Source organism: Gossypium raimondii, chromosome 3 (assembly GCF_025698545.1).
Source record: "Gossypium raimondii isolate GPD5lz chromosome 3, ASM2569854v1, whole genome shotgun sequence".
NCBI classification, from domain to species: Eukaryota; Viridiplantae; Streptophyta; class Magnoliopsida; order Malvales; family Malvaceae; genus Gossypium; species Gossypium raimondii.
Window position 1 is genome coordinate 50,481,128 of NC_068567.1, and position 27,886 is coordinate 50,509,013.

General features: G+C 33.5%; 1 protein-coding gene across 2 annotated transcripts; it reads right to left on the reverse strand.

The window, feature by feature from the left end:
• Nucleotides 1-23,358: 23,358 nt before the first annotated feature.
• On the reverse strand, nucleotides 23,359-26,717 carry LOC105794588 (E3 ubiquitin-protein ligase RGLG2). Of its 2 annotated transcripts, none has more exons than XM_052628472.1 (13): nucleotides 26,428-26,717; nucleotides 26,018-26,327; nucleotides 25,763-25,847; nucleotides 25,520-25,660; nucleotides 25,314-25,427; nucleotides 25,123-25,220; nucleotides 24,790-24,869; nucleotides 24,606-24,711; nucleotides 24,356-24,483; nucleotides 24,094-24,256; nucleotides 23,886-23,942; nucleotides 23,599-23,760; nucleotides 23,359-23,486 (listed from the first exon to the last, which is right to left on the reverse strand). In XM_052628472.1, the coding sequence occupies exons 2-12, from the start codon at nucleotides 26,279-26,281 to the stop codon at nucleotides 23,680-23,682; spliced, it is 1,317 nt and encodes a 438-aa protein (XP_052484432.1). In that variant the 5' UTR covers nucleotides 26,282-26,327; nucleotides 26,428-26,717; the 3' UTR covers nucleotides 23,359-23,486; nucleotides 23,599-23,679. The 2 variants fall into 2 exon arrangements, with proteins under 2 accessions (XP_052484432.1, XP_052484431.1); XM_052628471.1 differs by having other exon boundaries at nucleotides 24,094-24,259.
• Between the last annotated feature and the right edge of the window lie 1,169 nt (nucleotides 26,718-27,886).

Consider the following 27,886-nt stretch of genomic DNA (forward strand, 5'->3'; position numbering starts at 1 on the left):
TAGTTATCGGACTACTGTTTGGTTTCTGATCTATAATTTCGTTGTTAGATATGTTTTGAACTCACACTGAGCTCGTGTAGCTCACCCCATAGTGTTTCCCATTGCAAGTACATTTCTGAATTCTGATGCTAGACTCGGTACATGGAGGTCTCGGATAGTCAAGGTTAAAAACAGGCTTTAATAGTATTTTAATAATTTCTGAGTTTATAATTAAACACCTTGAATTGTAAGTAATGTTTTGAAAACTATGGTACAGAATTTTGTGATTTATGCACGTAAATGTCATTGGGACTGTATTTTCTTTCGAAATATCAGGATTTTATAACTAAGAATTTTACGTAACTTAAATACTGCAATGTTTTTTGGATTGTTAAACTAAAATTTTTCTACGATCACTTCAGTGATTAATGTGACCTCCGAAATTCGGCCAAAACTTCTGGGCCAATTTTGAGGTGTTACATAGATCATCGAAAAGCTTGAACGATTAGAATTTTGTCGGAGCACAATTACACTATCCATCCCTCTCTTTGGTAGTTTTTGGTTACTTAATTTATGGTTATAAATGACATGTAATAGGTGTTTTGAGCTATTTTGCCAATATGGTGTGATTTGATCTTACTTGTAGCTACTTGCATATATGGTTTTGGTTTGGCTTGTAAATGTCTAAGTTTAGGTGTTTTATGGACACTTTGGTTATGCCTATATAAAATGTCATAGTCATAATTTCAACTTATTGTTTTATTATGCGAGAAATAGAAATATCCTAAAAGAACTTAAAACTAAAAACTTAAAATATCCTAAAAATAAAAATAAAGGAAAGACCCCCCTTTTTATTTATTCGTAGACCTTTTAGAATTTGACCCAGCCTTTGCTTCGTCATCTTTGTCTTTGCTTCAATCATCTCGCTCCTCCCTCGACATTGGAGTCCATTGTTCGAATATAAAATCTAGAAATTTAGGCACAAAAACAAATGAGTTATGAAATATTTTCTTGAATGCATCTCTGAATGAATCATCCTGTATTTTTTAGTATCGTCAAAAAGCTTGTTGCTGCCATTGCATATACTACAGAATGTTCATTATATTTGACTGTTTACTTTGTGGAATGATACTCGATGAAGGAACTTGAGGCGTCAGATTTTCTCTCTCTAGTTCAGGACCATGTCTTTAAGCCACACGGTCGTGTGACCCCTGTTTCCAAAATTTTTCAATTTTTCCAAAGTTTTCTATTTTATTTCAAAATGATCCTTGAACGTTTCCAAACTATTTTTAGGGCTCCATAGACTCGGTTTAATGCCCGTAATTGTATTTTTACTTTAAATAAAATGTGTATTTTAATGTTATTATTTAATTTGAATAATTGTTTCTGTTTGAAGTTAAATGTTTCTAATTGTACTGTAATACTCTGTAATCCTACTCTGGCAACAGAGACGGGTTAGGGGTGTTACGTAATCTTTCACGCATTAATATTTTTTGCAGTCATAATGGAATATGTAACACCCCTAACCCATATCCGTCGCCGGAACAGGGTTACAGAGCATTACGGGACAAACAAAATAGTAAATTATTCAAATCATACATTAATACAAACATAATCAATTTTCATTCAAATACCTTGAACCTACAGGGGACACACAGCCGTGTGGCCTCAAAATGAACCTTAAAACACAAGTTTACCATTTCAAATTGCTTGGACCTTAAGAAACTAAAATACTAACCAAAATATCAAATCAAAATGACATTCATCGGGTCAAAACACATCAAAAACCAACCTAATATGTGCCTAACCAATGTACCCTCATTAGTACCACAATTATATAAAACTTTACCTCAAAATACTCATTAATCCAATTCATCAACTCATTCAAGCAATACCAAATCAATATACCTAATAACGTTCCCACAATCATAACAATTCAAATATATGTAAGCCAGACACACTAGCATAACAATTATACCTTATTCTCATACCATTTGCAAATTGGTTATTCGCTCAAAATATCATCCATAACATTAACATAAACCAAACATTAACCAAAATAACACAAGAGCCCATACATGCCATATAATCTGAATTAAACGTTTCAAAAACTACTAAGATAAACTGGATAGTGTGACTTGAGTGCCGATTCGATCGTCCAACCTTTCGAAAATCTATAATGACATTAAACAACACAAGTAAGCTTAATGAAGCTTCGTAAGTTCAACAAGTTGAACAAAAATCTTACCGAACTAACTATAATAAATCAAACAATAAAAATCATCCAAGAAAAACTCCCCTGTCATTCACAACTTCAATCGATAAATACATCCGTATTCAGAATAATACAAAAGTAAATAACATGTCTTTCAAATTCATTAAACAAGTTTCCTTACTGAGATTTTCCATTCGAAGAAGGACTTACGGTTAAGATTACATCATCAACAGAAGCTTATAAGATCTTGTCCTCCAGATTATAGCAAGAGAAGCTTGAAAGCTAAATAGAAGCTCGTAAGAGCTGAACAGAAGCTCGTGAGAGCAGATCCACCCAATCACACCGAACAAAAAGTAAAACGCAAGAGTTCGCAACTAATGCTGAACCCCGATTTACTTGGGTAAAATGCTGATATCTCTCTCCAGTACCATCTCCACTCCAAACCCCCGTCATACACCAAATCACGAATGTACTCAAATCCTGCGTTCAATTCAAACTGAGTATTAAATTCGATAATATATTTGCAGCAACAATTCAATTCCAACAATACAATATATATAATACCAATCATCAATTTATACAAATATTATACTTTGACCGTACGAACTTACCTAGATTGAATTGTAGTAATTGCAAAAGTTGAGGGACTATTCCGCTAGTTTTCCTTTTCTACGAGTATCTACGAGATCTTGATCTAAAATATAAAATTACTCATTTATTAGCATATATTTCATTTCCAATTAATTTTACAATTAATACACTTTTCTTTTTCAAATTTACGTAATTACCCCAAACTTTTACAATTTTTGCAATTTAATCCCTTACTTAGTTAATCTATCAAATTAACTAATTTTCTCAAATAAATAATCTATCCAAATATTATGGGCCCTCATACAACCCATAATAAACCTAAAATTCACTATCAAGCCCTAATATTTTGACATTTCCACAATTTAATCCTAAAATCTGTATTTAACAAAAATCACTTTACAAAATCATCACACAAAACAATCAAAGCTCCAAATCCATGTTATTCATCAAAAAATCTAAAATTCATCAATGGAAACTTCCAAAATTTTTAACAGAATAGAAAACAAAGGTACGGGGTAGCTGGACCTAGTTGCAACAATCTCAACAACATAAAAATTACAAGAAACGGGTAAGAAAATTTAGGGCTAGTCGGAATAGTGGTTTCGGGACCACAAATTTGACGAGAAAAAAATTTATTTTCATTATATTTTTATGGTCTACGATTTCACAAAATGATTTCATGAAAATTTTGTTCACAAATTTTGACGTTTGGGCACTCAATTTAGTCAAAAGGACTAAATTGTAAAAATTGGAAAAGTTGAGTTCTATATGTTAGAGGTGCCCAATTGTTATGAAATTTTAAATTGGAGGTCTTTATATGGTAATTAGACCATTAATTAAGTTGGTGGACAAAAATGGGTATGGTTAGACATGTTTCAAAAGTTTTTCATTAAGGGCATTTTGGTCATTTAGTTATTAAAATGAATTAAAAACAAAATTAAAAGTCAATTTTTGTCCATCTTCAACCCCTAGGCTGAAAATTGCATGGAGAAACCATGGCTAGGGTTTTTCAAGCTTCCAAGCTCGATTGTAAGTCCGTTCTATCCCCGTTTTTAATGATTTTTACGTTTTTAAAATCCTCGTAACAAGATTTACCTATTTTTACCATTGTTTTGAACTATGGTTTGTGTTTAAAAATTTACCCATGAATGATATGCACGTATTTTGATGTTTTATGGAAGAATATGAATGTTTGGAGTGTGATAAACAATTTGTACTAAGTAATTTTTGATGAAAAAGCCTAAAAGGATTCATTTATAAAAGTTATAAAATATGTCACAAGTGTGTGAATAAGTGAGCACTGGGGACTGCTATAGTTATGGAAATGGTTAAGCTAGGCCTAAAATGCAAGGAAATTGAATAAAAATTATTTTACGAGCCTAGGGGCAAAATCATAATTTTGTGAAACTTTAGGGGCAAAAATGTAATTTTACCAGAGTATGATTTTTAGACTGGAATGAATAGTGTGAAGGTTATATAAGTTAAATGTATTGTTATAAATCAAGAAAAACGAGAAATTAAAATTGATCGATAAAAAGAAAAGTGAGAAAAAGTGAAAAATTCCCGAATGAACTTTTGGAATAAAAAGGGATACGAATGAAGTGACAGAAATGATCACATGTGTGGCAGAGATTTTGTGTAGGCCACTATGTAAAAGTGAAAGTGATGGTCACGTGTGTAGTACTATGTGCAGGCTACTACGTGTACCGAAACGATAGGTCGCATGTGTAGTACTATGTGCAGGCTACTACGTGTATCAGATGGTAATGGTCACATGTGTAGTACTATGTGCACGCTACTATGTGAACCGAACATCATTGATTAGTAAGGTGGTTTCTATGTGCTGATTCCACCGGACATTATTGATTAATAAGGTGGTTTCTATGTGCAGAATCCACCGAGCATCTGTTATTATTCCAAAGTGTTCATTAGGAAATTGACTAAGTGTAATTGAATAATGAATATTGGTGTGGAATTGAATTGAATATCGACTTAGAAATGGAAAAGTGAATTTTGAATTGAATTGTGATTGAAAGTGAAAAAGTGAAATTATGAAAGAGTACATTTAGCACTAAAACAATTTAGACAGCAATAGTTGTGTGAATTTGAAAAATCACCAAATATGGCGGAGATTGAATTAGAGGCTGAATAATATAAGAAATTGAAGCTGAATGAGTCTATTTTCACATAAAAGAAACAGAGCAAGAAAAAGAGTTATATATCTTGAGATATTTGAAGTTTAGTTAGACAGAGTTAGAATGAGTTCGGAATCCTCTATTCTGACTTTAGAAAATTGTCAAAAATTGTATAAAAATAATTATGGGATAAAGTTTATATTTTTAGAATCCTCAGTGAATTTATTTTCAAGAGAAACAACAGAAACAATAATTAATTAAGAGATAATTAATTTTTAGTGAAGAGAGGTCAGAACTGTCAAGCAGTGAAACAGGGGAAACTTTAAAGAATAAAATGTACTATTTGGCTAAACCAAAAATTCTAAAAATTTTATGGTAAGAAGATATGTGAATATAGTTTCGAGGAAAATTTACAAATCTTAATTTTGAGTTTAGTAGCTCCGAATAAAAATAATTTAGTGACTCTAACTCGAATAGATAGCTTTGAATATACATGTGAGTGAATAGTGAAATTGTATTTAATGTTGTTTAAGTGTGTTATACATATTAAGGATGTGGAATGGAGAGGAGGAGGAGGAAAATTGGAAGAACATATGAATGATTTGTGTATAAATGGCCATATGCTCGATTATAATCGATAAACAATTGAAAAGAAATGATGTTTATAATTGTGCATTATTAGTTATACTTATAGTTAAAGTTCATGTGAGAAAATAAAGTTTCATAGTATGTGTATGTGGTATACTTGGTATATGATTTGGTATGTAGCAATGTCAGAAATGGTTTATGAATTAACTCATGTTGATAAGTTTGATACATAAAAAAATGTGGTGTTTATCCATGCTTATAATGCTTATACTATATGTTTATTTGGCTAGCATGTTTGGTGTGTATGCTTAGGCTTTGGCCAAGTTGTGGCTGGATTACGCCACAATAAATTTATAAAATTATGCATTGAGATGGTAAATGTCTAGATGGAAATATGCTTGTGATCATAAAAGGGTGGTAAGGTTTAAAGTTTGTAATCTTTATTAAAATGATTTATCATGTGGTTAGTCTTCAAAAAGACTACCTTGCGACTATGGTTGAGTGTAATGTTTATATCTTGTGTGATATGCATAGGAAACGGGAGTGGAAAGGAAATGAAATACTAGCTTTATGCTTGAAGTGTAAAATGATGCAAAAAGGGGACGTTAAGTTAAATGATAAATATTTATTAGTATTGAACTTAATGAAATTGAATTGTACGTGAATTAAATGGAAATTGCAAATGATATGATTTGAATTAAATGAATTATTGTGGTATTGAAATGTATATTGGATTGAGAAATTGAATTGAATCATGAACATGAGAATCATGAATTAAATGAAATGGAAATGAAGTATTGAATTGCATGAGTATGTATTGGGTCTCAGAAGCCCTATTTGTTACAAATATAGTATTTTGAAGTTATAACGTGAAGATTTATAAAAGCATGTTAAAAATTTGAAGAGTTTAAATTTGAATGAAATTTTATAACTCGGTTTAACATGTTTATAAGTGTATGTGTTCTGGTAATGCCTCGTACCCTATTCCAGCGTCGAATACAGGTAAGGGGTGTTACAATGTGACATCGTCAGATTCGGTCATAACATTTAGACCGGATTTGGGGTGTTACAAAACCTATTTCTTTTTACTTAATTTTGTTTTAATTTAAGCTAAATTACAAGTTTTCTATTATAATTTCATTATTTTGTCCTTATCCATCAATTTGTTGTCCCACTATATTATTTAAGGCTTAATTATCACTTAATTCCTTCCTCAATTAATAATTACACCATTTCATCACCTAATTGCTATAATTAGTAAGTTTTGCACCTTTTTCAATTTAGTCCTTTTTAATTAACTAACTAAACATTAATATTTCTTAACCAAAATTTAATACTACTATAATCACTCTGTAAATATTCTAAAAATAAAAATAATTACAAGTCGACAAGACATAAATTTGTGGTCCCAAAACCAATGTTCCGTCACTATTGAAAATCAGTTGTTACAAAATATAACAAAACCATTCTTTCTACAGAAATTGTGGTACCATATGAGATAGGCTCTGGGCTGAAATGCATGAAATAAAACCATTCCTTAGTTAATGGAGTTAAATTTTCTCTACGACAAGCATGAATCCTATACCTTGACACAGTCCATTTAGAACCGGGAACTATAAGTGTTTGTAGAATTTCTTGCAACATCTCTTTTTCAATGTTTTTCATTATAGAGAAATAACTATCACCTTCAAATTTAGGTAAATCAAAGAGATCATTAATATTTTTTGAATTAAAAGGTACATTAACTCTTCAGACAATTACTTTTGTTGCAGTCGAAGATATCAAATTTGCATAAAATTCTCGAATTAACTCAGGATCTGGGGTCAGTTTCTGGTCAAAAAAACACTTCCCAATTCAACGATTCGGCAATTGTTTGAATGCTCTCCATGAATTTAGTGTGATTACTTTCTCTCAAAGTAAATCCTTGTAACACTCCAAACCCAGCCTAGACGTTATAGTCGTATCTGGCAATATCACACGATAGTGTTTTTGAAACCTCGTTGTTATGATGAAAACATTCCATGGTATTATCTTTAGTAAACCTTTGTTAGAACTTAGGAAGTCGTCTTTATTCATTTAAAACATTTGTTTTGAAACGTCCCTCGTTGTGGAAGCTTTAATAAAACAGTCTAACTGATCATGCGTTTAGAAAATACTCTTAACTTTTTGAAAACCAAATTTCCTACGACCAGCAGGTATAAATCCATAAAGTAAAATAAATGAATAAAAACTCAAAATTTAAAACCAAAGTCCCAGAGGGTCCTTAAATTACAACCCAAATAATCAATAATAATCAAATCATAAATCGTAAATTGAAAACCATGAAGTCAAAAAATTACTGCGGTCACCGCTGAGTCTTCCGTCGTATCGATTCGTCTAAGTCTGGGGATTACCTATACACATTAAACAAAAAGGGTGAGTTTACGTAAACTCAATGTGTAATCCCGCAGAAACAAACAAACAATTAGTATTCACACTGTACAATTGAACAGTCTTGGGCCTAAGCCCTTTTCAGTATCAGTGACAGTTTAGGCCTTATCCCATCTCAGTACAGTGTCAAAAATGCAGTAGGGCCTTAGTCCATCACAGTATCAGTAGCAGTAATAGTTATGCAATAGCAGAATCCTACCCAACCAGCCTCTACACACCATCTCTGTCGAACCCTACACTCCATGTAGGGATATAATCAACCCACCCATCCCTACACTCCAAGTAGTACCAAATGCGGCACAAAACAGTAGTTTGCAACTGAGCTGCCAGTAAATTAGGCTTAAAGCATTTCAGTACACCTCCTCCAAATAACAACCCCCAACCCAATGCAATGCAACATACCATGGATGATATACTATTATGCAATTTAAGTATATATATTCAGTTCAGATATTAACATGCTCAGTACAAATATCATTCAGTCAATTTCACACATTTAGGGCTCTATGTAGCGCTTACCGACCTTACAGTAGGTTCATAGTCGACTTGGGTGACCCGTGCAACTTTAGAAACATTTCGATAAAAATGGGTCCACACGCCCGTGTGGCCCACTCGGCCCAAATTGGCTTTGGCCATGTGATCCTTTTTTAATGTAGCCCATGCTAGCTAAATATCCATATATGTTTTCACTATTTACTTATATGATCATTCAGAGCTATCTACTTGAGTCATTGTCGCTAAATTATTTATATCTTGAGCTACAAAATTCTAAATTAAGATCCTCTTGAAGTTTTCAAAACTAGACTCAAATAATTTTCTACCATAAAATTTTCAGAATTTATAGCTTATCAAATAAGTACAGTAAAATCTTCAAAGTTATCCTTATTCTGCTGTTTGACAGCTTCAACCTTTCCTTACTAAAAATTACTTATCTCTTAGTACAAAATTTGGATAATGTTTTTGTTTCTTTCTCTTGAAAATAAACTCATTTAGGATTTAAACGTATAAATTTATGCCCCCAATTATTTTTTTTACAATTTTTGATGATTTTCCAAAGTCAGAACAGGGGAACCCGAAACCATTCCGACCTTGTCTCACAAAATTCATTATATCTCATAACTTACAATTTCATTGCTTACATTGTTTCTTCCATGAAAAACTATACTCAATAAAATTTAATTCCATATTTTATTCAACCTCTAACTTAATTTCCACTATTTTTAATGATTTTTCAAAAAATAGACTACTGTTATTGTCCAAAACTATTTTAGTGCAGAATGTTGATTTCCAAGTTTATAACACCCTTATTTCCTTCCTCTACAATTTTTCGCATAATTTTCTCTTATTTCTTTTATTCTCGACAACAAGCAATTTTAGCTTTTCGCCGAATCCCATTTTCTGCATTTCGGGTACACACCTGGTATCGATTTGCTATGCAAAGTAACCAGAGCCTTCAAAAACCTATATTTGACCAATATATCCCTTAATTAATCACTTGATTCGTCAATCAAACCAAATATCCCCAACATAAAACTCAAAAAACTAAACCAACGACGATTCAAAAACTTACTGCAACGAATCCGATAACTAGTCGTCTCCACACACTAGAATATCTGCTTAAAACCTTTGAACAACACCTAAACGAGAATAAAACAAACCCTTTGTTAATTGCCTAATCGAAATATGATAACTAAGGGGAAAATTCCACTTACCAAATCAGATGAAGTCGAAAGTTGCACCTAAAGAGATGACTCGCAAAAAAATACAGAAACGAAAAGAGAGGGGAAAGAGAAGAAATAAGATTCGGCCAAAAGGGAACAAAAACCAAAAGTGAACAAGAAAGGAGAAGACACGGCAGAGAAACAAAAGTCTAACGTTAGAAAATTTGTTAGGAAAAAAAAGAAAATAGAAAACTAATAAGAAAAAAAATCTTATTTTGATAACTTCTCCCCAATTATCTCCTAAAAACACTCCCTATTAACCCACTAAAACATAACTACTCACAGTCCAGTTTAATTTGAACTCCACCACACCACATGCTTCAAACAAAAATTAATTCCCTTGCTTGAGCAGGGACTCGAAAACAAGACCTCCTACACACTACCACTCCGCTTAACCACCAAACCAGCAGACCTATTCTGATAAATTTTTACCAACTATCAAATAAAAGCCCACTGAACAAGAGTAAGGCCTAATTCATTCAAAATACCAAAATTTTCTCAAGCGAAGGCTTGAACTTGGGACCTCTCAAACTCTCCCAGAACACATAACCAGTAAAGGTGGTAAATATTTGTGTCATATTTTCATAATAACGAAATTAGAAATTTTGGGGTGTTACAATCCTTTTCCAGAAGCATTTGTTGTTTCCTGAAGATGCTTTTGTATCTCATTTTTTGCTCCTTTAAAATGGAAATTGTTTTGTGATTCTTCGATTTGGACAAATCTTCGAGTTCTTTTACGAGGCATGATTCAACCTGAACTTGATAGAAGATGGAGACAAGTAATAATTTCCCAAAAATTAATTAGAATAGAAAATTAACAATTCGTATATAATCAAAAAGTTAAATTAAATTTTTAATTAAAATTTTGGAAACACAAATTCTTACCACCTTTGTTGGTACCGAGAGAAAAGAAAAAACAAGTTGATGGTGAAGCAAGTGGCATCGGGTTTAGAGTTGGAGGTTGACTTATAGTGGTTGCGGTAGGTTAGAGTTGCAACAACTTTGGGTTGAGAGGAGGGCGCACGGTGAAGCTATTGCTAGTTGTGATGGGGAATTACTGCAACTTTGAGGTGGGGAGAAGGCGCAAGGTTCAACAATTTTGGGGTTGAAGGTAAGACAACTTGTAGTGGTGGATGAAAGTATGCGGCAGGTTTTGAGAGGTTAATGGTGATGGCTTAGGAATGTGCGGCAGTGAAGAGGAAAGAAAATAACAGGGGCTGGAGGTGGAGAAGTATGGGCGACGGTGGAAAGAATGTATGGAGAGGGAGAGGAGGTGGTGGTATTTAAAGAAGTTAATAGGTAGATTTTAAACACAACTCTAAATAAAAATAGTCTTAAAATATTACTTTTCCTAATTCTATACAAAGTTAATAACAATTAATATATAATATAAGTATATATTAATATAATCTTATTATATTATTTATTAACTAAAAAATAAAATTTTTATATTTTGGCTGTTAAAAGTATTTACAAATAACACAACCATTTATTAAAAACAGTTCAATTAATTACCTACACAGAAAAAAAAGAACATAGAATTAACACTTGGATCAAGATTGACCTATTATTCAAAAATAAAAATAAAATGTATTAGGAAACTTAGAAATTTTTTCTCGAAGAAGTATATAAAAGTAATTCCTGGAAATATTAAAGGGATCACAAATGGTCCCGCTTAAAATCTATCCTCCTAGACAAAATTTCTTTTGATATACTGATCAAGAAATTAATTCCTAAGTTAATTTATTTGAAAAGAAGAATGAAAAAATATTAAAAATCAGATAAAATGAGCGAGGTCTTATTTCACTGAATTTTATCACCCTAGTAATGTTTCAAACGTTAAGCGTTAACTCTGAAATTACCTTTCTCATTGATATCCATGAAACCAATTAAAAATCTGACTAAGGCAAATGGATCTATCAATTAATAGTATAGCTACGATGAGCAAAGATATCGTTCCCACGAGGACTAAAAGTACTAGTAATTACTGTATTTCTATTATTTAATCTAATAATTGGAGCGATTGATTGTTAACTAAAATTAAATAATTAAATAACTACGAACGCAACAAAAAACAAATCAGGAAAATAATCGAGTAAACAACCAAGAACCAAAACAATACCCAGGAAAGAATTCACCTAGATTTCATTTGTCACTATTAATCTGAATAACGTAATTTCTTCACTTAGTATCTTGATCTGTAAAAATCCCTAAATTATGCTAATATCTCTCTTCAAGAATAATAGCAACTGACTATATGTTGATTAATTGAAATTTCTTTCTAATTAAAACCCTATTATCGCATTAACTCGATCTATGGATTCCCCTATTAGATTTGATTCTAATCCAGTAGATTTATATCGTCATATTTCTAGGATTGCATGCAACTATACTCAATTATGCTAGATGTACTCTTAAACAGGGTTTATTCCTCCTCTAATTTAAGTACATCAAACATGGATCAATAATCTAGAAATATTAAACCAAGAATTAAGCACACATAATTGAGAACAAGATCTAAGTCTTTATTGCGTAAAATAAAAATCAAACAACAGAATCCATAGTAGGGTTCATCTCCCTAGGTATTTAAAAAATTAGTTCATGTTTGAAAATAAAAACAACCTAGAGACAATATAACCGAAAGAAATAAAGAAACTCATTATAATCTCCTAAGAAATCAACTGGGAGAGTTCAATCTTGACGGAAATCTGCTTCAAAATCAGCTTCAATGGTGTTTTTTTTAGTTGTTTTCTTTAGTATTCTATGACGGCTCACTCCTATCTTATTTTGTCATATATAGGTCTTAAAATGCCCAAAAAACCCTGAAAATCATTTTTTTCATTGTTTGGAGTGCAATTCGCGAAATCGACACGACCTGCCACATGGCCATGTGGCAGCCTGTGTGGCTCACACGACCGTGTGGTCTAGGCCGTGTAAAATGATCCAACTTGTGTGGCTCTTGTAACTGGTTCTGATTTTTTTTTATTTTTGCTTATGTTTCATTCCTTTTGCTCCTAAATGCTCTTCTAAGTATAAAAACATGAATTTAAAGGATTAGGAGCATAAAATTCACCACTAGCATCGAATAATCACCCAAAAATGCATTAAAAATAAGATTAAAACATGTTAATTTTAGCAACTATCATTTACCGTGAAGTTCAACAACCCCGTATGGGAAGACTTGATGAGTAATGAATGGATCGGACCAATGAGATTCTATATTTTGGTGTTATATTTATTCTATAAATGATAACTCTTTTATAGACAGTCAGGTACCATCGAGCAAAATGGTATAAATGAAATTGGGAACTTTAAAACGTGATGAAGTGGACTTGAACATCAATTTGAAATGTCATTAAATTGCATAAATGGACTCGTTTAGTTATGTTTAATGCTACTAAAAGTAAGAATCATACACTTGCATAAATTGTTAGGTTAAGGACTGTAAAGTGAGGTAGTTAGGTATAATAAGTTGATGAATAAGGTAAAATTGGTATGTTTAGATGTAAAACATGAAATATGGTTAACCTATGTTTTGATAGAATCCAAATGAGGTCATATAAGTCCTTACCTCTCATATGGCATAACTAAAGATGAATTTGAACTCAATGATGAACATGTTGCATTTGGCATATTAAATGCTTGGTTGAAATGTTTATGTGAGCATATTGGTATAGAATGTTATGGAGTGATTTTTTTATTGTAAAAAGATGTATGAAAGCATTTAGGTTGGTTTGAAAACTAATGAATTGGTACCAAAGGGGGGTTTTGCCAAAAATAGGGGAAACCTTGAGACCACTAACCTCCAATGTCACAACATGGGCTGATAGTGAGTGACGTTGTGATGTCGATATTCATGTAGTCGCTATGTTAATTACTGAGTTAGCAATGTCGCAATGTGGAAACCATGGAGTCATGGCGTCGACCCGAGATTTTGAAAGCTTTACAATTTAGTTCTAATTCACGTTCGGGTTAGCAAAAGAGTTGTCGTAAGCTCGTTTGGGACCCGATAATGATTAGGTATCTTAATATGAATGTGATTTATACTTATTACATGTATAGATGATCTATAGTGTATAGCTGATTGTAGAGTAATGACGGGTGATAAAGGTTGACACTTTGTTAGCTTACTTCTAATTCCTTTAACAATTAGTCTGGATAATTGTTATTGATTCCATAAGCCTAGTGGATAGTACTCGATGAAGACCACAAATAGGATCGAACTTACAAGACATGTCCATAGTAATTTTTTGGTACCTTCTCAATCTTTGGTACTAGATACCAAAGTAAATAAATTGTTATAGAGGTCAAAATCCTTGCTAAAATTTTAAGTTTTGGACGGTGGCTTTATAATAATTTGCTTCCAACTAAGGCTAATTTAGCTAATCGGGATGTTCCTTTGAATGAGGAGTGAGGCTTATGTTTCCAATCAGTTAAGGATGATATGTACTAGTTTTGGTATTGCTCAAGTGTTTAAGAAGTTTTTCATGATAATTGTTGTACTATATTTTCTAGTTTACAACATCTCATTTGTTGTGATTTAATTCATAATATAGTACTAGCCAGTGACTATAATACATTACAAATGTATGTAGTGGTTTGTTGGAGAATTTGGTACACCCAAATTTGATTTTCTACCAGAGTTTACTACCAATAGACTTCCATGTTCGGTGTTGCGTAGCATGCCTGCTTGATGGAGTCGAACTTCGAATAAGGTAGTAAATGTTAATGGCAATGTGGTATTGGATTCATTGCATAAACAGTTAGTTGTGTGGTAATTTTGCAAGACAAGTGGTAATTTTTGGGTTACAAGGACGTGAAAAATTGATAGGGTGTAAGGCATGATCTTCATGGAAGTAAAGGCAATAATTTTGGGGTTACAATGGTTAGAGGAGCTACAAATGTTGAAGATAGAAATGGAAAGTGATTGTCTCCTTATTCTAATTAGGCACCTTACAAGTTTATATCGTATAATATCAAACTTAAAGTATTTGATGAATGATATTAAATCATTATGCTTAGATTTTTATTCCATTTTATTTAAGTATGTGTTGAAAGTAGATGATGAACCTGCTCACTGTTGGAAAAAAATCGATTTAGAAACAATGTCTTTAAGCATAATGAAATTTTTAATTTTTTTTTCTTAAAACCAAGCCCTTATGATATTTTTAGTAATAAACTTTAACAGAAATTATACATGTTCTTTGTGTGAAGGCAGTCTAGGTCGTTTCCTAATTTTCAATCAATCAATCTTCTCTACTATCCTCAAACCCCGAATCACTTTGAATGTGAGCTTAAACGAATGGACCGGTGCACAAAATGAAATTTTTATTTAATTTTCAATAGGAAAGTTAATTCTCTCACAAACCAAAAACTATGAGTATTCTTGTGAAAACAAAATTTATTCTTTGAAATAAATTACCACTATTTTTCAACAAAATATTGATACTAAAAAGTTATTTCAATAAGTTAACTCATAGTTCCTATTTATAGAGAAATTTTACAAAAATTTTGTTTGAATAATGTCTAATTAAATAATAATATTTAGATAGAAAATACAATATTTTAGTATATCTAGAATACAAGGGGCGGCGACACCCCTAGTAAAATACTAGGGTTTACCACCCTTATCATGTAACAAGGCCTAATTAGGTATTTCATGTATTAGGTCCAATTATATGTGTTTCATGAACTTTTATACAACACTTATAATTTATCCAACTCAATAGTTATTTTCTATTTCCAAAAATATTATTTACTTACTTAATTAATTAAACTAATTTATATTAACTAAATTAATTTTTCAATTACATTATTTTCTTAAACCAATTTTAATTTTGTTAAAATCATAAACGTCATAACAACTTTACCAGATTAGAATCTATACGGAAACTAATTTAATTTCCTTATTCAACAATTCTACAATAATTTTTTTGAACTTCAATTATTTAATTACAATCAATTAAATAATAATTTAAATAAACTAAATTAATTTTAAGTCATCTTTTGTACTTAGCGAGAAAGCGCATTCCCTACAAATAATGATACATGCAATTTATTTCTCTTACTTATCATTTTCATTCATTCCACAATTTACCAGTTCTTCATGCAATTCATTTTGGGTTATCTCGAGCTATCGCAGGGAGGGCTCAAATAATTTGTAATTAAGTTCCTACTCTTCGCCTATTAATTACAATTTATTTAATCATAGAGTCATTCTACTATAGTATCATAACTGAATTCTCTTTTATTATATATCATTACAAAAGTCACTTTATTATGTGTTTGTCCAATGACATTGTCATTAGTGTGTTACCATTATAGGATGGCATTGATCATATTGGGATAAAATTCATTCTCCCAATATAATCCTATTTTATCTCATGACTTACATTACATCTTCCGATTATGAAAAAGTCAATTTTTCTTCTGATAAATGACCCATGGCGACGTTCAATTTTCATCAATAATGTAATGCCAACGAGAGAATACCATTTACCCTTTATTGGGTTTTGAATTCCACTAGTGTGGAATGATGCTACGTCATGCAAAAGTTGTATACCCAATGCAATAACTTTCAGTTCCTTATCTATTTGAACTTAGGCTTTCATTTACATCAAAGTATATGAGTCACGCATACATAGTTCATCATCCACTCAGGATTAAAGTATGTCACATTATAAATGTCACAAGTGATTAAATCCATAAATAGATCTAGAATAAATTTAATTTGAATGCTATCTGATGTATTGTCAGTCCAGACAATGATTTCTATGTGTCTATCTTTTGGGAATCATCCACTCCAATGCCCAAGATAAGGCATCTCTGCAATTGGACTTGATAGATGACATAATAGTCTTTTAGTAGATTTGCTCAATTTCACTAGGCTATAGATTGTTTAGGTTATTTACTAATATAAGTTGTCTTCTTGCACTATGATCTGACCACACAATGCAACTTAATATTAATTAAACATTAGATACTCAATAAACCAATATTTACTTACATTTTACTTTGCATACAAAACATTAAAGACATATATTAATGATATTAATGTATAATAGAATTTTATTTAAATAAAAATTACAAATATAAATTAACGAATATACTACACTTAAAATCGTCAACTCTTAATACTCATATGTTTTACCCAGGATGATAATGTTTCTAGTTGGTGGCATAATCCCCCTCTTTTTATTCGTCATTGGTTATGTATTAACAATCTTTAATTCGAATGATAGTTTTTAGATGCACTCTCTTTCTGCTCGTCATCTTGATGAATGATCTTTTAATGAGGCATATGTTGTTTTATCAACAACAAAAAAAAATTACAAAATTACATAATAAAATAGGATCTACAGCTTTAAAATTTTGAATTGTACTTGTTCATAGGCTCAGCCAAATTTTCCAAGCTGACTCTAATTCAAAGTATAAGCTTCATCGCTTATATAGTTATAATTATAGATGGTTAATTCATACTTGTTTTAGGACTGTTGATATTTAAATAAAAAATAAAAAAATAAATCTATACTATTTTTAATTCAACTTTCAATAATTTTATATTTTTATTTTTTTTTAAAAATTTAAATTTTAAAATTTTAAAATTTTAAAATATAAACAAATTAAAATATATTTTAATGTTTGTATTATAATATTACATACCATAAATTTAATTTTTATGAGATATCACCACTATAGACGAGTTAAACTCAACTGAGCTAAATGAGTCTACTACACTAGCACGGTTCTGTCTGCCGCTTCTGGCACGAGTCTTAGGTTTCTGTGATTGTTTTTTTCTTGGTTTTCTAGGTATTTTTTATTTCTATTATTTGATCTTCCACGTCTCTCAAGGATCTCTTCATTTAGTCAATCGGCTAGTGGTAGTATTCTCTGGCTCTTTAGTCCTGCAACCATGGAGACTGAATTAGCACAATTATTGATAAATGAAGAAGAAGAAGAAATTTTGCAGATCTAGGTTGATTCAAGGACGCAAACAGATGTGGGAGATTACCAGCTTGTGGGATGTTTCTTAACAGCTAGTATCATTAATTTTCCGACTATGAAGAGTACTTTAGCAAATTTATGGCATCTCATCTGTAGGGTACAGATCCGAAATTTGGGGGAGAAAAGGTATCTTTTCATGGTTTTTCATGGTATGGATATGGAGAGAGTTTTAAAGGGTCTTCCGGGAACGTTTAACAATCATTTATTAATTCTGAGCAAATTGAAAAGAGGTGAAGATCCGCTTAAAATACCTTTAGTTTATGTTCCGTTTTGGTTACAAATCCACAATGTTCCAATTGGTTTATTCTCAGAGAATCTAGCGAAGCTACTGGGGAACTTTATTTGAGCTTTCTTAGAGTATGATGGTTCAAATTTGGGTAAGGAAAATCGCAATTATATGAGAGTTAGAGTGCAGATTGATGTTAGGAAGCCATTAAGAAAAAAGAAGCAAGTTATGCCAAACGGAGTATGTTTGTACGTCAAGTTTAAGTATGAACGTCTAACGCTGTTCTATTTTTTCTATGGCTGTTTGGGACATAATGACTCTTATTGTGATACAAAAATGATGATTGGAACAGATTTCATAGAGATGGGCTGGGATCTATCTTTGCGGGCACCATCACGTAGAGCTCTATCAATGAATAGTATCTGGCTACGAGAAGAGGAGGATGGGGATAAAGAAAGAGGTTGGTTGGAGAATAGATCAGGGTGTTGAAATCAAGAAGTGGGGATCCTAAAGAAAGCAAAAAGAAAACCATTGATTCAATATTAGGGTTTAGCCTAGAAGGGAGAGGATTAGCTATGGATAAACAGAAAGAGAAATCATGGCCCTATCAGACGCATGCGTTAATAAATCATGACTTGGAAGATGAAGCTCTAATAGGGGAGGAGGGGAAAAATGAAACAGGGGTGAGATGGAAGGTCAAAATTTGTTATCATTGGCGGCTACCAAGAGGTTAGCCGACCAGGCGTAATGAAAATCTTAAGCTGGAACGTCCGTGGTTTGGGGAGACAACGAACGGTTCAAAGACTTCGGTATTTACTGAAGATAAAATATCCCCAAATATTCTTCATCATGGAGACAAAACTAAGAAGAAAGCAGATAGAAATAGTTCGAAGGAGATGTGTGTATCTCAATGGTATTAAAGTTGATCCTGAAGGTACAAGGCGAGGTTTATGTTTAGCTTGGAGAACTAATGTTGATATAATTCTGTGTAGTTTCTCTAAAAGACATATTGATGTGCTAGTTGAAGATAACAAAAGAGGAGTAAAGTGGAGACTCACAGGATTTTATGGATCTCCATACGTTCAGCATAGGAATGAGTCATGGGAGATTTTGAGAAGCTTAGCCACAGGAATGGAAATGCCTTGGCTGGTTTGTGGAGATCTCAACGAAATAATGTATGGTTGTGAAAAAAAAGGAGGCTCACCCAGAGATGAGAGAAGAATGGAATGCTTCTGGAAAACGCTTGAAGATTGTCAATTGTATGATGTGGGCTTTTAGGGTAGTTGGTTCACTTGGGAAAGAGGTAATCTTCTAGAGACGAATATACGAGAACGACTTGATAGAGGAGTTGCTAACTTGGGTTGGATTACGTTGTTTCCAGAGGTGAAGGCCCAACATCTTATCCACTCATTCTCAGATCATTGTCCTCTTCTTATCGATACTACGAAAAATGGAGTTAAGGTACAGAACAGTAATTTTAAATTTGAAGCTTGGTGGTTAATGGAGGAATCTTTTATTGAGGTGGTAAAGGGTATTTGGGAGAAATCGTCAGGGGAATTGCTGCAGAGGTTGGAAATTTTGAAACTAGGGTTGAAGAAGTGGGCTGGAGAAATTTAAAAAAATAGGAAGAAAACTAAACAGGCTCTTACAAAAAAACTAGAGGAGTTGGTTGAAGTCGAAAGGGATGATAAGAATTTAGCTGAGCTGATAGAGACTAGAATAAATTTGAACTTTGAGATTGAAAAAGAAGAATGCTATTGGGAACAAAGAGCCAGGATTAATTGGTTGAAATTTGGGGATAAAAACACAAAATTCTTTCATAATCAAGCTTCACAACAGAAGAGGAAAAATTCTATCCATAAGCTGATGAACGAAGAAGGAAGAGAGTTGAAGCTTCAGCAAGATATTGAAGGAACTACGCATCTTATTTTCAGAGTCTGTTTACGACTGGAAGAAGAAGGAATAATGATAGTATAACATCAGGGATTGAGCGATGTATTCAAGAGGATGATAATCAATTTCTTACAGCATCATATACAAAGGATGAAATCATGGAAGCAGTTTTTGAGATGGGACCAATGAAGGCACCAGGGGAGGATGGCTTTCCAGCAGTTTTTTACCAGAAGTGTTGGCAGATTTTGGGAGAAGATGTTATTTCTTTTTGCTCTCAAATTTTGAATGAAGATATGGAGGTTAGTTCAATAAATTCTACAAATATAGTTCTTATACCCAAAGTTAATAATCCTTTGTCAATGTCGCAATATAGGCCGATTAGTCTATGCAATGTACTTAATAAAGTTATTGCTAAGGTAATAGCAAGTAGACTTCGAAAGGTTATTGGAAAATGTATTGATGAGGCCCAAAGTGCTGTTGTGCCTGGTCGATTAATTTCAGATAATGTGATGCTAGCATACGAAGTACTGCATAAGTTAAAACAGAAGAGACTGGGGGAAAAAGGATTAATGGCTATTAAACTTGATATGAGTAAAGCTTATGATAGGGTTGAATGGAGTTTTATTGAAGAAGTTATGATAAAGATGGGGTTTGATCTTAACTGGGTGAAGGCTATCATGAAATGTGTTTCCACTGTTTCCTATTCAGTTGTTATTAATGGACATAGCGGGGTTAAATTCGTGCCATCCAAAGGCTTGAGACAAGGCGATCCACTTAGCCCATTTTTATTTCTCTTATGTGGTGAGGGATTATCGAGCTTATTGAGGTAGGCAATGAAAAGAAACACTTTAAAAGGAGTTAGGGTAAGTAGGAAAGGGCCACAGGTTTCCCATCTTTTATTTGCTGATGATTGTATTTTGTTTGGAGAAGCAACAAAGAGGGGTGCTAGCATTTTCAAGAAAATCTTAGATGAATACAAAACTCAATCGAGACAGTGTGTAAACTTTAAAAAATCCTCAGTATTTTTTAGTAAAAACACGGAGGAAGAAGATAGAAGACAGATTGTTAACTTATTAGGAGTAAGGAGGTCGAATGATCCAGAACGATATTTGGGATTACCTAATATGGTGGGGCGAAGAAAGAAGGCTGCTTTTCAGAGTATGAAGGATCGGTTCAAAAAATGCATCGACAATTGGAGCATCAGATTTCTATCACAAGGTGGTAAAGAAGTTTATATAAAGGCCAGTTTACAGGCTATTCCAACATATTCGATGGTCTGTTTCTTATTTCCTAAAACTCTATGTGATGAGTTGGAAAGTATTGTTGCTAAGTTCTGGTGGCAGAAAGGAAAGGGTAAATCATTGGTGTAGTTGGAAACATCTCTGTTCATTAAAAGAAGACGGGGGTATAGGTTTTCGTAATTTTGGTCAGTTCAATACTGTGTTATTAGCGAAGCAAGGTTGGCGTCTCATTAATTATCCAAATTCTTTATTAGCCAGAATTTTAAAACCAAAGTATTACCCGCACTCTAGTTTCTTAACTGCAAAGTTGGGAAATTTACCTTCTTTTACCTGGAAAAGTATATGGGCTGCAAAGGGTCTTCTCCAAAGAGGGATGTCTTTGGAGAGTAGGTAGAGGAGATAGGATATCCATATGGGATGATAGTGGATTCGGGGTTGACAAAATTGAAGCATATAATGTAACAAACAGAGGTGAAATACGAGTTAGTTTGGACCTTATTGATTCTTCTAATAGAGAATGGAAATTGGATCTAGTTAATAATACCTTTCAAGAGGACATTGCTCGTAAAATTCTTCAAATTCCCTTGCGAGATTGAGCATGAAGATTTTCGAGTTTGGAAAGGAGAATTATCTGGTGAGTTCTCGATCCATGATGCCTATAAACTATTACAAGTTGCTAACTCGGATCCTAGTTACTATTTATTACAAACCGAAATAAAAGAATTTTACAAGAAACTGTGGGACCTATAGATGCCATCAAAAATTGCATTTACAATCTGGGGATCTCTTGGGATTTTTTACCAAACTTTGTTAACCTCAGAATCAGGAGAGTTGTTTCAAATGACAGATGTCCTCGATGCAGTTCTGCGGTTGAAGGTAGCCTCCACGTCTTCCGAGAATGTCCTATAATAGCCGAAGTTTGGAATTTGTTAAACTTCTTTTGGATTATGAATAACATAATTCAGTCTATGTGGGAGTGGCTAACCTGGGTCTTCAAGAGGAGCGACAAGGGCCAATGTCTACTATTCTGTTACGCGTTATGGTGGATATGGTTCTCCAGAAATCAATTTATTCACGAGAGGAAAATCACAACAGGAAGGGCTTTAGTACTTAATATTCAAAGATACATTGCAGAACAGGAAGGATTGAAAGCCTTAAAAAAATGAGAGCATATACAGAAGCTATAGGGTACAGGAGGCCCTACCGAGAGTCGATCCACTTTGATGCAACAGACGACAAAAAACTTTCGATTCAAATGTCGGCCTTGTAGGATGGGATCTGAGGGGAAATGTTAAGGTTTTAAAGACGGTTATCCATAGAAACGTTCCTTCTTCGTTTGCAGCAGAGGCATATGCATGTTTAGACGGTGCAAAGCCAGGGATTTTACTAAGGATCCAGTCGGTACTTCTTACGGGGATTCAAAAATAATAATAATAAAAATGCCAGAAGAATTCTACAGATAAATCAGTCATTGGAGCCATTATTAGAGATATTCAGAACAAGAAAGCCGATTTTCAAGAACTCATTTTTCAGTATACCCATAGATCGGAGAACATGGATGCTCACAGATTAGCAAAGAATGCGCTTAAGAAAGGAGAAAATACTTATCTGAGAGGAGTAGATCTGGAGAGCCACGCATTTGCCTCAGCAGGAATTTGGTCAAGAAATCCAGATTGATGAAATGTTTCACAGGAAAAGAAATCAAAACAGATAGCAGAAGTGATATATTAATGCTTTGGAGACTGCTATTGATGGAACGTTAGAGCTTTGGAAATGATAATTCAACAGACGCTATTGGAGTCCAGTTGTTCCTTAATTTGATTGGGTTAGGTGTTAAATTATTTTTTCTCTTTTATTGCATTCCAGTTTCCAATAAAGTAGTCAGAAGGTTGATAGTCTTTTTTCAATAGGTTTTTAATGTAGTTTAATTTTGACAGACAGTTGGGCCACTGATTGGGCCGACTATTAGCTTTGTTTTTAGCCTATTTCAATAAAATTCCAGTCTTATTTTCAAAAAAAAAAAAGAAAAACTCAACTGAGCTTGAACCAAGCTCTGTTAAATCATTCTTTTTCTTTTTTTGTCCAAACTCTCTACTTCAAACCATTCTAATGTCTGATGTGGGAGAATGGTGGGAAGGTAGCATTCTAACTTTATCTCGTTTTCGTTTTTCTACCGAGAATATGTTAGAACTTTTTCCATTGTGAAAATAAGTAAACAGTACTATATATTTGCTTCAGCAGACTTTATATGTATATATCAATGACACCCAAAGGAAAAAAACATTGAAACACCCCCGCCCCGCCCCAAACCAAAAAAAAAAAAAAAAAAGAAAGAGAAAAACTCATCAAAAAGAGACAATTATAACAATCATAAATTAATCAAAAAAGAATGAAAGCGATCTCAATCCATTTGAATTGCTCAATCTCCCTGGATATTGGAACTCCATTCCCCACAGACCTCCCCTGTACATGTTGGAATTGCTTAGAATTGTAAAATCTCATCAATGGATATGTATATATATATATATATATATATATATATATATATTCAGGTTAGAATGACTGAATGGCTGACCTTTCCTTTCTTTTGGAATTTGAAATACCGGGCTCAGCTGTAACCCAAATAAAAAATGCTGTTTAAGAGAAGGGGTGCAGATCAATAGAGTCTGATTCGCGTTTGGATAGTTGTACGACATATGGGGCAAAGTTGCAGATGTTCTCCACAGTCACAGCAAGTCTGTCAAATTTGAAGGATTAATAAAATGAACAAAAAAGAAAAGAAAAGAGAATTAATGATATCACTACCCGTTATATTGTATGATTTTATGAAATGAGTAATGAGAAATACAGAAAGTAATCAACCTGGTGTCCACAACCAAAGGCCATATCCTTGGGATTAACAAGACAAATGGGGCAAACCTGTCAAATTTGCAGGAGCAAAAGGGAAAAGAAAAGGATTAATACCTTATGGTAATGTCTTTGTTACTTAAGACATCTTTACTTTGTTTTAAGTGCTCGTATTTAACGCTCATAATTGAGTCCGAGTGTTATTATCATTGGAATGGTGTACCTGGTGATTGTCGAGGGAGCTTAAAGATGGAGCAGTGGCTGAAGTATGATATCCAGAATAAGGAGATACATTCTGCTGGAAACTGCTTGTGCGTGAATAAGGGTTTGGGGTACCATAAATGGGAGGAGGGAGGGGAACTCTCTCTGTAGTATCTCCCTTCCTTCTTCTGATTTTAATGGTACAAAGATAACCAAAAAGATACTAATTAATACATTTAAAATAAATGATCATGAATGGATGTCAAATAACATAAATAAATTACCCCAATAAGCCAAGCTCAATCGTTGCTTTATATTGAGAAGGTATTTCCATCAAGGCTGACAGTGCAAATTTTGCCTGCTTTCTTGATGGATTCATGATGTTCGACGTTATCTCGGTGAAGTTCACAAACTAGCATGATCGAAAACAAAAAGAGTTGCCATTCAACAGATCTAGGTTCCACTTTATTCTCTTTTATACCAAAAAAGAAAGTTACAGTTTGCAACAATTACAACAGATAAAATATTGTTCACCTGAAAATTGTCAAAGGCACGAGCAGGGATGTTATCGTCGAACTCCCTCATCATGTCCCATGGTCCATCACCTACCCCAACTAGGACAATTGACAAGGGGAATTCACTGCAACCAAATGACCATGTGAGGATATATATTTGGTGCTAGGCAATTTAAAGCATATAGGAAGTTGATGAGACTTACCTTGCTTTTACAATTGCATCAATTGTGTTTTGCTCTTGGGGGCTAAGTAGACCAGGCTGTGTGTCAACACTTCTAGTCACCTAAAATGTGCGTAAAGATAAGACAGAAGAGTTGGAGAGCTGAGATCATCTGTGTTTTGGATGATTCATCATAAGAGTAAAATCAGAGTTCTATCTTTTACTATCAATTCTTATTCCAATCTCATTTACTGTCCAAACCAATGATGATTAACATGATCTACTTTCTAATGATGAAATTTTGTTACTCTAATCTAGGCTTTTGGAGTGAATGCCATTGATATTGTACAAAACTGAAGTACTGTTGTGAATTTACCTGTCCATCAGCAATTATCAGCAAAACATGGTACTGACCACCACTTTGCTCAACTATAGTCATCGCCATTTCAATGATGGGTGCAAAAGATGTCGGTCCTGCCATAAGAAAATACAAAGGATCGCCGTAAGAACCAACTGCTTCGACTTATATAACAAGAATAAGCTAATGAACCAAGTAAAACAGGGCACCTGCAAGTCGAAGTTGAGGAACAATTTCTCTGTATCGTGCGAGCACCTCCTCAAATCCTTCACAAAATATCTCTTCTGGATAGAAACTGAAGACGTCTTGATCATGTGTTGATGCTGGCAAATATATGAATAGTGTCGTCATATAATCCGAATACCGAAATCAAATCAATGGAGAATGGTAAGAAAACAATTTGGATGAACCTTACCATCTCCAAATCCATAACAGGGAATTAAGTTATCCTCGTCCAAAGCAGATAAGCTCCGTTCAATAATCGTTATAGCTTGTTCGTAGGGATTTTGACCATGTCCGATGTGATGCAAGCTTCGGTGGTTGAATGACATCGCTCCTGGTTTTCCATGACAGTTTAAGCATGGTGTATTGCAGATCATTTTCAAAGAAAAAAACAACAATGAAGTTATAGGCATCTGATGGTGTTAATGAGCAATACCTGTCCATTCGTTGCTCTTTGTGAAATCAATACCAACAATAAGATTAGAGGACTCAAGGCCAGCTTGTGCAAGAGCAGCAGTAACCTGTAATCATCAATTTCTTACATGTCATTTCTTTATAATTCGTTAATCTGTTTGCTTTCCAGGGCCTTCATGTTTGACAGTAAATAACAATCACACCATTTCTCCATATTAACCAATACAAAAGAACAAAACAGATAAAAACTCAAAGAATAGCAGAACAGGAAGCTAACCTGGTCCAATGTCTGGTAGTTATCATCTATCCTTGAGTATTTCCTCTCCATAGTCCTATGTACACACCCAGGCGTTTGCTGTACATAATTATATGACGGCGATGGTGCATAACTAGGATGTTGCGGCGTGTAGTAATAATTTTGTTGAGGATATGCAGATTGTGGTGGCGTGGGGTATCCGTAAGGACTCCATGAATCTGTACCACCTGACCTGCTAGTTCGAGACCTCCTTCTGCTACAACCCTTTGAGATTTTGCTTCCCATAACTAAATATAATCGACAGATTAAGCTTACTCCAATGCTTCCCCTCCTGCAAACCAAAGTAAAGTCCATTAAAATCATTGTTAGTATTGAATAGGCTGAAAATCTTGACACTCGTGACAATATACCTCAAAAACCTGTTAATGTACCTTTGAGGGTTGAACCAAGAGTTGGGAAATGATAATGGTGAAGGATACGAAAAGGTTGTAAGCTTATTGTACTCTAATTCTATTAAAGTATTTAAATGTTTCAGATAAAAACAAAATTTCCATGGGAAATCAAGAAAATGCAGAAAAGGGTGGGGGATAATTAATGACCGGTTCAAAGGTTATGCAATCAATGGAAAGTTCTTGCAATGAAAAAGTGGAAATTTGAAAATTAAACACTTCAAGGAACTCCAAGAAAAAACAGTAAGAGAAGAAATTCTAGCTGACTTTTTTTTTTTCTCATCCGGTGATGAACACGCAAGTAATAGTTACAATCTTGCGGATGAAGTATTTTACTACATTCAAAATATTTGATATTTTTAATCCAAATTTTCGTCAAAATTAATGAAAGTGAAAGTGATGCATATACATATAAAATTATAAATAGGAACCATATCTATAAGAAACCTCACCTGCAAGAAATTAATCCGCCAATCGTATTCAACCAGAATGGTTAGAACTCAGGACATAACTATAGTTTTTTTTTTTTTTAGTAAGAGAAAGGAGTAGGAATTATCCGGACATTAAATCCGAGACTTTTTCTATTTCACCTATAGCTTTAGTCAACATCGATGGATTTTAATAAAAGATGAATAAGTAATTATCTCTATCAAAAATAAATTCAATTGGACATTCTTTTATTAAGTGAATTATATTATTATAAGATTTTTTTATTTTTTTATATTTTATAAATCAATGAAAAATCACACTGTTACACTCCCATCCGTGTGAGGACACGTGACAAGCCAAAAGGATACCCAAACAGCAAGCCAGTCCACAGTGAATCAGGTAGTCATTCACATATCCTACCTTCCGGGACAACCACCCAAACAAGTCCAAACCATCTAGTACTCGACCTTTCAAGCTTTCATTGGGAATGTGATGTTGTTGGTCGCCAAACATCACGTGGGTTCAACTGCTCTATACCGTCAAGTCAGAATGAATGACAGAATTTGTCCCATCATAGACATCCTTATCCCATCAAAGACCCCGCCCCATGTGTTCGGCAATAATGGCTAAATGACAAGCTCAACACATTGACATCACCTCACACGAGACCCTCACCTATAAATATCTCTAGGAACAATGAAAAGAGGATCGACTCTAAAGAGAGACCAATTCAATATTCTATCAACTTACCTTCCACTACACCAGAACAGGTTTTTAGCGGCGTTTTTTTAGGCCTTTAGTGGCGCTAAGGAAATAAATGCCGCTAAAGATCATGTTCTTTAGCGGCGCTTATGAAAAAACGCCGCTAAAGAAGATCATGTTCTTTAGCGGCGCTTAGGAAGAAAACACCGCTAAAAGTAATGTTCTATAGCGTCGCTTGGTCAAAAACGCCACTAAAACTAGTGTTCTTTAGCGGCGCTTATTTCACAAACGCCACTATTTGATATGACTT

Excerpts from the sequence above, each read along its gene's own strand:
- LOC105794588 (XM_052628471.1), bottom strand. The coding sequence starts at position 26,281 with ATGGGAAGCAAAATCTCAAAGGGTTGTAGCAGAAGGAGGTCTCGAACT. Across the intron at positions 24,484-24,605 it reads GTGCCTTTGACAATTTTCAG|TTTGTGAACTTCACCGAGAT; the intron begins GTGAACAATATT and ends CGATCATGCTAG. Across the intron at positions 23,943-24,093 it reads GCTCCCTCGACAATCACCAG|GTTTGCCCCATTTGTCTTGT; the intron begins GTACACCATTCC and ends CAAATTTGACAG.